Raw genomic sequence first — 12,531 nt, 5'->3', positions numbered from 1 at the left:
TGGGTAAATAAGCATAGGCTGTTAGTATGCTGGACATGGAACCATTTAGTCAGCTTATTTATGTAAGTTGGAGTGGAAACCGAAGGAGCATGGATGTGTATTGTCTTTTTCTTTGCAAAAAACATGAGTTGACACATACTTTTCAGCTGAGCTACAAAAAGCCCTGTTTTTGTGTGTCTTCATTTTGAGGCAACAATAGGCTTAATTTTTGGACTGAGAAGTATTTATGTTTTCTCAGTTATGCTGTACCTAACATCTGCAATCCTCTTGAGAACTTAGTCTAGAAGTACATGACAGGGTATGCTTTAACAGAAACAAAGGGCAAAAAAATTCACTAGTTTGAATTGTGTCTCACAAGATGATTTGCCACATAATTTTTAAAATAAATAAAATCAAATACACTTTCAGAAATGTTTCAAAGAATAGATTCTACTACAGAATGAAGTTCAAAGTTAGCGAATGAATCTGGAGTCAACTTGCTGTTTGCTTATTGGAGGGCAGCACAGCTTAACGGAGACACTGTTCAGTGAATCGTATGTAGGATATCTTCACTGGAGAAGCTAGGTCCAAAAAGAAGACAGTGAAGTGCTTCTACTTCATCTGTGGCAACTGGGCTCAAAAGGAGAAAAGTCGGTGCAGGAAAATGGGAAAGAAGGCAGCTGGGTGAATGAATGCTTGCTGATGCTTACTGGGGCTTCATGGATACTGCAATGCCAGGGATCCATGTATAGGAAGCTCGAGAAGTTGGGAGTGCCCAGGGTAACATGGTGGACAAGGGTCCAAACAGGAGACAGCAAACATAGCAAGGCACTGCTTCAGTGGCTAGGCACAAAAGATCAGTGTGGGAAACTGAGAGAATGGCAGATGGGTAAAGAAATGCTTGTTGGTGCAGGCTGGGGCGGCTGAGGCTCTCCATAGCACAGGGAAGCAGTCCCAGAGCCACACAGTTTTGGGACTGCTTGCTGTCATACATGGCAGGATGCACAGCATCCAAAAGGGAGTAAATGGGGAAGAGATAACTGAGCTGAAGAAACTGAAGCGCCCCTACAATTGTAAGTGTGGTGAGATACCAAGCTCCTGAATTTTGATACGTGACCTCTAAAGTGCTGCAACTGCCATAAGTTTAGGCACAGGTCGTAAGTCCATTGTTTCAGCACTGTCTTAACTTGGAACAGTCACTGAATGAACAGTCATATGTCAAGGACTAGCTGTAGTTTGTTCATCAAAAGAACACCCTAATTGTGTGCTGGATGGATACAATTGTTTCCGAGGAGAACTATGATTATAAATGGAAGGCAGGAGAATTATAGAAAGCAAAAGAAACAATGAATAGGACATATTCCTAAAACCCTGATGATTTGAGCAATATGTTTCTGTTCCTGATCTGTGCCTTCATTTTCAGTACTGCAAACTATATAACATCTTATTTGGTAATATTTTAATGAAAGCTTTTATATGTCTGAGTAAGTCAGCCAAATGCAAACAAACCTGACTGATTGAAACATCAATATAAAAACTGTGCCTGCTTTGTAGAAGCATGTCTGAACATGTACCATCCATACATTAGTAAATATTTTTATGCCACCACATCCTTTTTTCTTTTGTAAGGACTGTCTGGATTCCACAGCTTTTTGTGGCCTTTTGAATTCTGATATATGAATAGTACCAGTAGTTATTATGGATTATGCTAATTTACTGCATTTAAGCAAAACAGGTGTTTCTTCTCATGGTCCATTTGCATCAGCGCAAGCACTTTGTAACACTGAAAAAACAGTTGATATATAATGGTAACTTCTTTGACTTTTGTTCATAAGAATCAATTCAAACCAGTTGAAGGCTGAATTCTAATCCCACCTCAGGCATGAAAGCTGGCTGGGTGACTTTGAGCCTGTCATTCTCTCTCAACCCAATTCACCTCTTACAGTTGTAGGGAAAATAGGAGAACAAAGGAGTATTAGATAAATTCATTGCCTTGAGTTATTTATAAAAATAATCTTAAAATATACACAAGTTTCTAATAATTGGGTAACCATGTTATGTTTAATATTAATTTTTACTTTCTATTAATTCAGAGAGTTTAACCATGCCATGTATGGCAGGCCTAGTATATCACCATAGTACAACAACAAAATGCATCCTGTAGAAATTAGAATAGATAATTTAATAATCATAAAATGTAAATTGCAGCAAGAAGTTTATTGGGGGAAAAACAAATTCATTTCCATATAGAACACATATTTTAGCCACATGGCTGAACAAACAAAGAATAGATATTGCAAGAGGTTTTTTTTGTTAAATTATATATGGACTATACAAATATGGTAGTCTAGATGGGAAATTGTTACTGTAGGTCTTAATGTGAGGAGCAAAACAACAGAATAATTCCATAATGTTTTTATGTTTCAAGAAAAGAAGCATCTTCCTTACTAAAACAAGAAAAAACTACACTGCTAAATATTTACAAATAGATGCTATCAAAGTGATACTTATTTTAAAAAATGTGAAGAGCATATATGTGGATAATACTGAAATGTATTATCACAAGAAACCTAGAACAAATGAAAAAGTTCCTAAATAGCATAGAGATAAAATGTTCATTTAATGCATTTTCTAGCTATAAATTTCAATGTTTAAGAAATAAACTCTAATTTGTTAAAAAATAAATAAACAGATGGGAGATCTTAACACGGGGCCAAAGAGAAACATAAAGCATTTGATAACCATCCTAAAATCTATTTTTAGGAAAAACTGTTACGGTAACCTTGAAAAAAAAACCAATAGACAATAGTAAGACTTAAACACATAAAACAAAGGAAAAAGCCCTGTCTCCAACTAATTTTCTTGCCAACACCAGAGTCAATTGTTAACTGCCAAAGAGGAACTGACTGGGATATAGGCATCCAATCAATCTTCTACAACAACAACTATAAATTTCAGAGAAAAGCATCAGCCATTCAAGAAATATACTTAAGACTTACGACTACAATTGGGCCCAAATTTTCCACTGCTAAGCAAGACAGTTATTGAGTTTTTTCCCATTTTATGACTTTTCTTGCCATAACTGTTCAATGAATCACTGAAATTGTTCAGTGAGTAACCCAATCTGTCTTTGTTGACTTTGCCTGTCAGAAGGTTGCAAAAGAGGATCACATGACCCTGGGACACTGCAACTATCATAAATACATCTCAATTGCCAAGTGGTCAAAATTTGATAACTAGTGACCATGGAAATGCTACAAATGCTACATTCTAACTTTGAATGGTCACTAAACAAATGGTTGTAAAGTCTAGAAGTACCTTCATTTTTATTTTTAAAAGTGATATAATACATATGGCAATCAGCTATTTTTTCCTATTGCTTTTTATTAAATGTGGAATCATAATCTGAACCAGGCCAGCCTCAAATATTGATTTACTTATTGAATTTATTTATTAAATTTCTGCATTGCCCATCTCACCAAAGTAACTCTGGGAGACTTACAACCATCATGCATAGTAATTTCATTCTTTATCTCTGTTTTCTTTAGTTTGGAAATGAAAAACAAGCAATCTTACTTTTACAGTTTGCACATTACACTCAATTTTGAACTACTTCCAAATTTAAAAAATTCACAATCAAGAAAGCTTCACTTAATGTTTCCAACGTAATGATCTAACTAATATGCACAAGTTATTTTTCCACTTTTAAATATACAAGTCTTGCTCACTTGAAACCTACAGCCAAAGGCACTTTATCATTCTTGGCAGAAAGATTAAAGGGAATCTTAACTGATATTTACTACAACATTAACGATAATATTATTGTGCTAAAAGATACTGATTCATTTCGTTTTTTAACGTTCTAGTAATGTTTGTACATTTTACTGTATCTGGCTTCCATGTGATGTTCTCTGGATAAGCTGAAATTCAGTTTGCATGATTGCTAGCCAACCTGCTCTTTGCCCACAGTACTTGAAAATGAAAGGAATGTGCAATGTATCTGTGGGCGAAGCAATGAAAAAGATGTACTAAAACCATAACTTAGTATGGCATAAGGAAACAGGGATGAGTCACATGCCTTGAACAAACTTTTCTCTTTATTTTTTTAAAAAAAACCATAGTTGATGTTCATCATAGTTAATCAGTTCAAATGACATAAAAGTGATGTGGACCCCTTATTCTGTCTGCACCTATAAGATATCTCTGGGCAGAATTGCTAGCCAGCTGAGGTGATTTGTGTATTATTCCACACATGCACTTAAAAGAAGTTACTTAGCACAGTTTTGCAGACTGCATCATTATCATTAATAACTCTGGCTTGCCACTTTATCTGTTACTTATCATCACTTACAATTATTAAGATAAAGAGGACCACAGAAGTAGGATTCCAAAGGTATTGATTCCATGACTGTGACTACTAGAGAATCCATCTTCCCTAAAAATTCACTGTAGGGATTCCACTGTCTAAATTTATGATCAAGTCCCTGATAAGAGGTGCTATGAAGTCACCACCATCTTTTGTTTATATTTTGTTTCAAGAATAAAAAGTAGTAAAAGAATTCAGACAATTTGAACCTCACCATAAACCTAAAACCCTGGGAGGATGCTGCATAATTATTAGTTTCTGGAGGGTGTGTGTGTGTGTGTGTAAATAAACAGAGACATAAAATCAAAAGGACGTGACATATTAGTACCGCTTTATGAAAACTTAGTAAGACCACACCTGGAATACTGATTTTGGTTACATCATAAAAAAGATGTTGAAACTTTGAAAAAAAAAAAGTGCAAAGAAGAGCAACTAGGATGTTTAAAAGGCCTGGAGACTAAAACATATGAAGAATGGAACTGGGTATGGCCAGTCTAGAGAAAAAAAGGAGTAGGAGTGACTTGACAGCAGTGTTCCAGTATTTGAGGGGCTGCCACAAAGAATCAAGGAGAGAAGCAACTTGGAATTAAGGAGAAACTTCCTAACAGTGAGGATAATTAACCAATGGAAAAGCTGGCCTTCAGAAATCATGGGTGCTTCGTCACTGGAGGTTTTTAAGAAGACACTGGACAGCCACTTTTCTCAAATTATATAGGCCAGGGTCTCCTGCTTGAGCAGGGGGTTGGACTAGTCACTAGAAGACTTCCAATGTCCATTCCAGTTCTGTTCTGATTAACTTTATGGCAGATCCTTAGATATTAGAACACTGCTATCATATTACCCTTAGTCCTTTTTTCCTATTCTTTTTTCTTTGGAATTTCACTCTGATTTGAGCCTACTGTCTTTAAATCTTAAAAAATTTATTGGCTCCTGACTGGCAACCAAAATGCCAACACAACACCTTCTTCACTCATTTAATCTAACATAGAAAATAGTTCTATACCTCTCAAAAGTTTATACTATAGCCACATAAGGTATATCCTAAATTACTACTACTATTGCTATAACAGATGGTTCTTGCTTAAGAACCATTCGTTCAGTGACTGCTCAAACTTACGACAGTGCTGAATGAATAATAGTTATGACTGGGCTTTGTCCTTAACATTGGTTGCAGAGTCCCCATGGTCACGTAATCACGTGGACCTGGCTTGCAATTACAGTGCCCTGCATTCATGCGATTACAATTTGTGACCTTCTTTGCTGGTTTCCTACAGTCAAAGTTAATGGGGAAGCCAGCAATGACCATGAGCTATCCTCACTTAATAACTTGTGGTGATTCACTTAATGACAACTGAGAATGTTGTAATTTTCAATGCAAAATGGCAGTCATGTGACATTGTACTTTACAACTGTGATGCTTACTCACAGAAATTCCTGTGTTATTTATCATTGTTAACTGAAGATTAACAATCTTTAGTTAACCTTAAGAGCTAAAGTTCACTTGTGGATTTGAAATTAAAAATAATCAAATACAGCTAAACAATAAAAATACAATAAATCACCAGAAATGTATATAAAAGGAACTATTATAATACAGATAAGAATGTAAAATCTATGTACAAAAACTGCAAAAATATCTATGAGCAATACATTTGCTGGCACTGAATAGCAATAGTACTTAACACTTATATACCGCTTCACAGTGCTTTTTACAGTCCTCTCTAAGCAGTTTACAGAGCCAGCATATTGCCTCCAACAATCTGGGTCCTCATTTTATTGACCTCAGAAGGATGGAAGTTTGAGCCAACCTTGACCTAGTGAGAATCGAACTGCTGGCAGTTAGCAGTCAGCAGAATTAGCCTGCAATACTGCATTCTAACCACTGCACCACTATACCTTTTATAAATCATAATCGGGGATGCAAAATATACCTCTCTGGAAAAGACATTTTATAAACAGGTCCTTAATAATTGAGAAGGCCTTCTCCCATATAGCCTGGGAGCACCAAAGATAATTAAAAAACCATTTCCTTTTTACTTGTTTCATACCATTCATGGTTTTAAATAACAGCACCAAGACTGGGCCTAGAAGTCAGTGCAGCTGAATAAGACTATCAGTCCATACAAGATATGAAGCACGGGCATTATATGGTTAGCCTGTCCCAGGCAGTGAGGTTAGTCATGATTCCATTTCAGATTAACTGAACCAGTATTTTTTTAAAAAAAATATAAAGGTACTTTAAAACTCAAAATACTTTAGAAATTCTTATCTGGAAGGAAAACTGTAATTAAGAGGCCAATTTCAAAGCATCCATATACTAATAAATATACTAATAGACCTCATTGTTATAATTACTATATTTAAATAACTAGCAACAATAATTATATTTTATACCCATTCATGAAGCATTACCTTGATTGGGGCTGTAGAAAACTTCACTTTTCTAGCTGGATCAGGATCTTCTTCCTCAGAAAGTCCAGAAAGCTCCTCGTAATCACTATTATAGTTATATTCCTCCTCTTGCAAGGTTTCCCCTGTTTCAGGGCCCCGACTAAGTACTTCTGGTTCTCTGTCATCATCAAAAGCAGCATTCTCGATCCCTAAAGTACTGGAAGAAAACCCACTAAATTTCTTTCCCTGTTCTTGTTCTTCCTCTTCACTATCCCCTACAGATTTTACAGGGACTTGCTCTTGTTCCTGCTCTTTGTCCAGAAACACTAACTCTCTTGCTTTTTGATTAACTGCACCATCCTCATTAGATTCTTCCATTTTCTCAAATGTACAGTCGTTTCTCTCCTCTTTCCAACTTGGAAATCTGAATGATTTTTCCTTCTGAAATACATTGACTTCCCCAGTGATTTCATTGTTATCCCCTAAAGTTTTGTTCTGCACCATAATCAGTTCAGCTCTAGCTACTTCTACTTGAGAAATTTTTATAGGGGCTCTATCCACTTTAGAGGATATGCTGGTTTTATATTGCTGCTCCTTTTCGGAAGTTTGATCTGTTTGAGAAGTTACTTCAGTTGTATCACTTAACTCACTCCTTTCCGTAGAAGTGCTGCTTATCAAAAGGGAAGCTTCTGCAATGGGCTGATTTTGCTGCACGTTTACTTCTTTCCTAACTCCTGGTGATTCCCAGCTGCAGAACACTGTTTGAACAGGATTTGGGATATCCTTAGTTTTCAAAGTATCTTTCAAGTCGTCATTGTCAATATCAGCCAAGAAACTCTCCAGTCTTCGAGAAATAGGTCCTGCATTCAGTGAAGAGGATTTACAACTGCCAGTAGATTGCTGTTCCTTTTGATTACTATTTCCTTGATTCTCTACAGCAACCTGAGAAGTTACATCAATATTGAAATTAAAGTGATCTGTCACACTGCTGCAATCAGAAGAAGTGGAACCATGTCGTCTCCTGTCTTCAATCCTTTCACTTTTAATGGGAGGACTTCTATCCAGTGAACTTGGTTTCTTAACATTCCTTTCAAATAGTTTTCTGGTCTCAGAAAACTTCTCTGCTAGTGTAGCTTTGTCTAAATTTCCCTCTTCTTTGCTGCAGATAATTTTATCAGTGAATGAACATGCAGGTAAAGGATCCGGGGAACTACAAAAGGAACCACTATTGAGTAAGTTATTTTTTTGAACACAGAGATAAGATGGGCTACTAGGAGGAGGAAGTGCAAGATCAGTTGAAGTTATTTTATTAATAATTCGGGGCTCAGAGGGTGAACTGTTTTCACATGGTGAATTGGAAGAACCACCCATCTGCATGAACATGTTTTTGATCTTGTGCACTCTGTTGCCATATGAGACAGCTCTGCCACGAACATGTGGATCATTACCTTCTCCATTGGATGAGTTGGTCAACTTTTGCTGAGGATTAGACTTGTTGGAAGCATTATCAGTATTCACTGAATCAAAACTACACTTAATTGCATGAAAATCAGTTTTATAGGCATTTCTGTGCGGAGAAGCACTTCTTAAAGTTCTGTCTCCTTTGCCTTCAGTCTTCATCATTGTCAAATGCAGAAAGCCTTCAATTCTTTACAAATGAGAGTCTGAAGAGGTGAAAACCAACAGCAGCTGCCAGTGCTGCTCCCACAATGTGATACAGTCCTCTTACAGCCTGGAGAGAGAAAGAGACTGGAAGACGCCTCTCACCATTTTATTCTTCCATAAGAGCAATGAAATATGTGGTGGGAAGGAGGAGGAGAGGCGCATACAAAAACAACAGGCACTTCAAGAATGTATCTAGAAAAATGAGATGCTAGCACCATAGCTGATCCATTCTTATCCTGAAAGGTATCTGCAAACAAACAAACAAAAAACAACACTTTGTGAGCCAGAGACATCACTCATTTACACTAAGTATTTCATCCTTGTGCTAAGTGGAATTCTACAGCCTAAGGATAAGGGAGAAATTTATTTAAAATGTGGTCTATCAATCAAGGGACAAGGGAAAAATAACTAAAAAAAATCTCTGAAACTCAAGAGTTCACACAGTGAAAGATATTTTCATCGCCAAGGCTTGCCTTTGTAAGGTATGAAATAGTAAACAAGGAAAAGCAGATAATGGCTTTCAACCAAAAATAAGTGATTCTTCTTTCCCTCTTCGATAAACAACTGTGGCAAGTTCATCCACTTTCAGGATTAAGGAGTCTACATTGAAAGTGCCACCTTCACACAGGGTCCAACCACAACATTTTTCCCTGGGAAAGAAATTGTTGGAGCAGAACAGTGGAGTTTCTTTCCTGGCATGAAACAAATCTGAAGATTTGGAGTCTTTCTCTCCTCCCTCCCTCCCTCCCTCTCCCTGCCTGTTCTCCCTCCCACAAAAACTCTTCTTTCCTTTCCAAAAGGTAGCTTATTAACTAGCCATTTCCTTTTTCTGGGCCCCACCATTTCTGGATCTCGTTCCCTTAGAGAGGCCGGCAGAAATTATAGGAAAATAAAAGCGGGAGACGTGGATTTCATTTATAACTAATCTCTCGTTCCCGAAGCACTTATCCCACCAAACACCCCCACCCCCACGCTCCTCTCCTCACGTCCCCCTCTGCTTTACCCACGAATCTGGGTTTCTTGCATTTCCTACCAGAAGCGCAAATCATTTCGGGGGGGAAATTGGGGATTCCCACCCGGATCACGAACGAGCAGCATTCGAGCACCAGCCCCTGGGAAAGGTGGCGGAGCCAAGCGAGAAGCCGCGATCTGAGCCGCTCACAATGGAGCCGCCGCCAACTCGGGATTTCTCCTCCCTCTTTCTGTCCCCCCCGTTGGCGAAGCGCTCGAGGCGAGCTTCGCGGCCCTGGCCCTCCCTCCAAACTTTTCGAAGTAACCTTTCCCTTTTCCCTCCCTCCCTCCCTCCTCCTCCTCCTCCCTCTCGCACTTACCTGAGATAAACAGCGGGTCCTACGCGGCGGCGGCGGCAGCAGCAACTCTTCCCCTTTCCCCAGTTAATTGTCGTTTCCTGCCCCGGCTTTCCTCACCAGCAAAGCCGCACAACGGGGCGTCCGACTCGCGCCTCCCCCTCGACAGCTGCCCCCGGGCCGGCCGTTGTTTTTCATCGGTTGCGGGTGTTTGGTTTTTTTGTTTTTTGTTCGCGCCACCTCCTCCACTCTCAACTCTTCTAACGATCCGACTCTCGGTTTCGCGCGCCCGCCCGCTCGTTCGCTCGCTCGCCCACCCGCGCGGCCGCTTTAGAATTCGGCTCCTCTCCCTCTCCTCTCTTTTTTTTTTTTCTTCTTTCTTCTTTCTTCTTCTTCTCCTTCTCCCCTCTTTTCTCGGGCCCGGGCGGGCGGGCGGTCGAGGCGCGCGCGCTTCACTTCCCCCAGCACAAAGAGCTCTATCCGACCCAGCGCGAGGCCGACTTTCTTTCTCTGCCCCCCCCCTCCCTCCCTCCCTCCCTCCGCGAGGAGAGACGAACGCGGCGAAGCGGGGGCGGGATCAGAGGTGAGAGACCTGAAGGGGCAGGCGAAAAGCCGAGCGAGCCTAAGTTCTAAGGAAACGCCTGCATCTGTTGGGATGTACCATCCCGGGATAAAAGGGGTTGGGTTGGGCGATACCAACCAGGGAAAGGTCAGGAAAACCTGGTCGCGTCTATGGTTCTGAGTTTGCCCGCCTGCTGGCGTTTTCGCTCCCTGCCTAATAAAACGTGTCAGGGCATAATTAATTAATTAAATAAATAAATAAATAAATAAATAATAATAAATAATAAATAAATAATAATAAATAAATAAATAATAAATAATAATAAATAAATAATAATAAATAAATAAATAAATAATAATAATAATAATAATAATAATAATAATAATAATAATAATAATAATAAAAATTCTGTGTTTCCATTTCCTGGGTAGTTCAGAGTAAATGAACTGAAATCAAAAAGGGAGACCCAAGCCTAGTTGAAAATTACAGGCCAATCTCCTTATGCTGCGTCACCTGTAAAGTCATGGAATCAATTATTAACCAATCCATCATCCTCCACTTAGAGACAAACAACCTACTCTCCAATAAACAATTTGGTTTCAGAAAAACTATCCTGTAATCTGCAACTCTTACACTGCAAAAACATATGGACGACACAACTCAACCAGGGCAAAGCAATAGACGCAATCTACATAGACTTCTGTAAAGCCTTTGATTCAGTGGTACACGACAAACTACTCCTAAAAATAAAATCCTATGGTATCTCTGGACAACTGAATAACTGGATAGAAGCATTCCTGTCAAACAGACAACAAATGGTCAAAATCGGGAGCGTCCTATCAAATCCAGTACCTGTCAATAGTGGTGTCCCCAGGGCAGTGTTCTAGGACCAACTCTCTTCATACTCTACATAAACGACCTCTGTGATCATATTAAGAGCAATTGCGTTCTCTTCGCTGATGATGTAAAGCTGTTCAATACCACAGACAATACTGCTACCCTACAAAAGATCTTGACTATGTATCTGAATGGTCAAACAAATGGCAACTTCAAATCTCAACAAATAAATGCTCTGTCTTACATATTGGCAAAAAAATCAGAAAATAAAATACAAGCTGAATAGTCAAGATCTTGTTGATGACCCAAGCTCTGTAAAGGACCTTGGAATACTCACCTCTAATGATCTAAGTGCTAGAGCCCACTGCAACTACATAGCCAAAAAGGCATTAAGAGTTGTTAACCTAATCCTACGTAGTTTTTCTCTGGTAATATCACACTACTAACCAGAGCATACAAAACATTTGCTAGACCAATACTCGAATACAGTTCATCAGTCTGGAACCCTCATTACGTATCTGATATTAGCACAATTGAGAAAGTCCAGAAATATTTCACAAGAAGAGTTCTCCACTCTTCTACTCGTTGTAGAATACCTTATGCCACCAGACTTGAAATTCTAAAACTAGAAAACCTTGAATTACGCCGTCTTCGGTCTGACTTAAGCATGGTATATAAAATCATACATTGCAATGTCCTACCTGTCAATGAATACTTCAGCTTCAACCATAACAACACAAGAGCACACAATAGATACAAACTCAAAGTAAACCGCACCAAACTTGATTGCAGGAAATACGACTTCAGCAATAGAGTGGTCAATGTCTGGAATACTCTACCCGACTCTGTAGTCTCTTCCCCAAACCCCAAAAACTTTAACCTTAGACTGTCTACTATTGACCTCACCCCTTTCCTAAGAGGTCTGTAGGGGCGTGCATAAGCGCACCATCGTGCCTACCGTCCCTGTCCTATTGTTTCTCTTATTCTTTTATTTTTCTTATATGTACCCATTTCATGTATTCACAACTATGTATACACTTATACTTATTATCTTGTAAACAATTGGCAAATCAAATAAATAAATAAATAAATAAATAAATAAATAAATAAATAAATAAAATAAATCAAGAAGATAACCTGGCTTTCAACAGCACCAGTGGTTGGCATTTTTTGGCTAGCTACCCTTCATTCACTTTTTGAACAACACAGATTTTGCTTGCTCAGTATGTATAAAGGGTGTGAGGAAATGTTTTAACCTTAGCAATGCATAAACGTTGCATATTATTAAACTTTACTCATTATTAGAATTATTTTTCAGGGTAACTCCTTCCACAATACAAATAATTTAAGAATTTTTTTTAAAGCAAATACAATACAATACAAGCAACTTAAGATTTTTAAAAGCTAAAATATATAATATAATA

At 38.5% G+C, this 12,531-nt stretch overlaps 1 protein-coding gene across 2 annotated transcripts in view; it reads right to left on the bottom strand.

Moving 5' to 3' along the window:
* Nucleotides 1-10,380, bottom strand: part of LOC113418688 (neurabin-1-like) — a 58,682-nt gene extending 48,302 nt beyond the window's left edge. For both annotated transcript variants that reach the window (XM_026677702.2, XM_026677703.2), the window contains exons 1-2: nt 9,733-10,380; nt 6,758-8,648 (exon numbers count right to left, since the gene is read on the bottom strand). In XM_026677702.2, the coding sequence (XP_026533487.2) occupies nt 6,758-8,359 (1,602 nt within the window). In that variant the 5' untranslated portion in view covers nt 8,360-8,648; nt 9,733-10,380. The remainder of the gene's footprint in view (nt 1-6,757; nt 8,649-9,732) is intronic.
* Between the last annotated feature and the right edge of the window lie 2,151 nt (nt 10,381-12,531).

Source organism: Notechis scutatus, chromosome 1 (assembly GCF_049901735.1).
Source record: "Notechis scutatus isolate UNSWTSFEM ecotype Mainland chromosome 1, rNotScu1.2, whole genome shotgun sequence".
Classification (NCBI taxonomy): domain Eukaryota; kingdom Metazoa; phylum Chordata; class Lepidosauria; order Squamata; family Elapidae; genus Notechis; species Notechis scutatus.
This window is presented reverse-complemented; position numbering and strand designations above follow the sequence as displayed.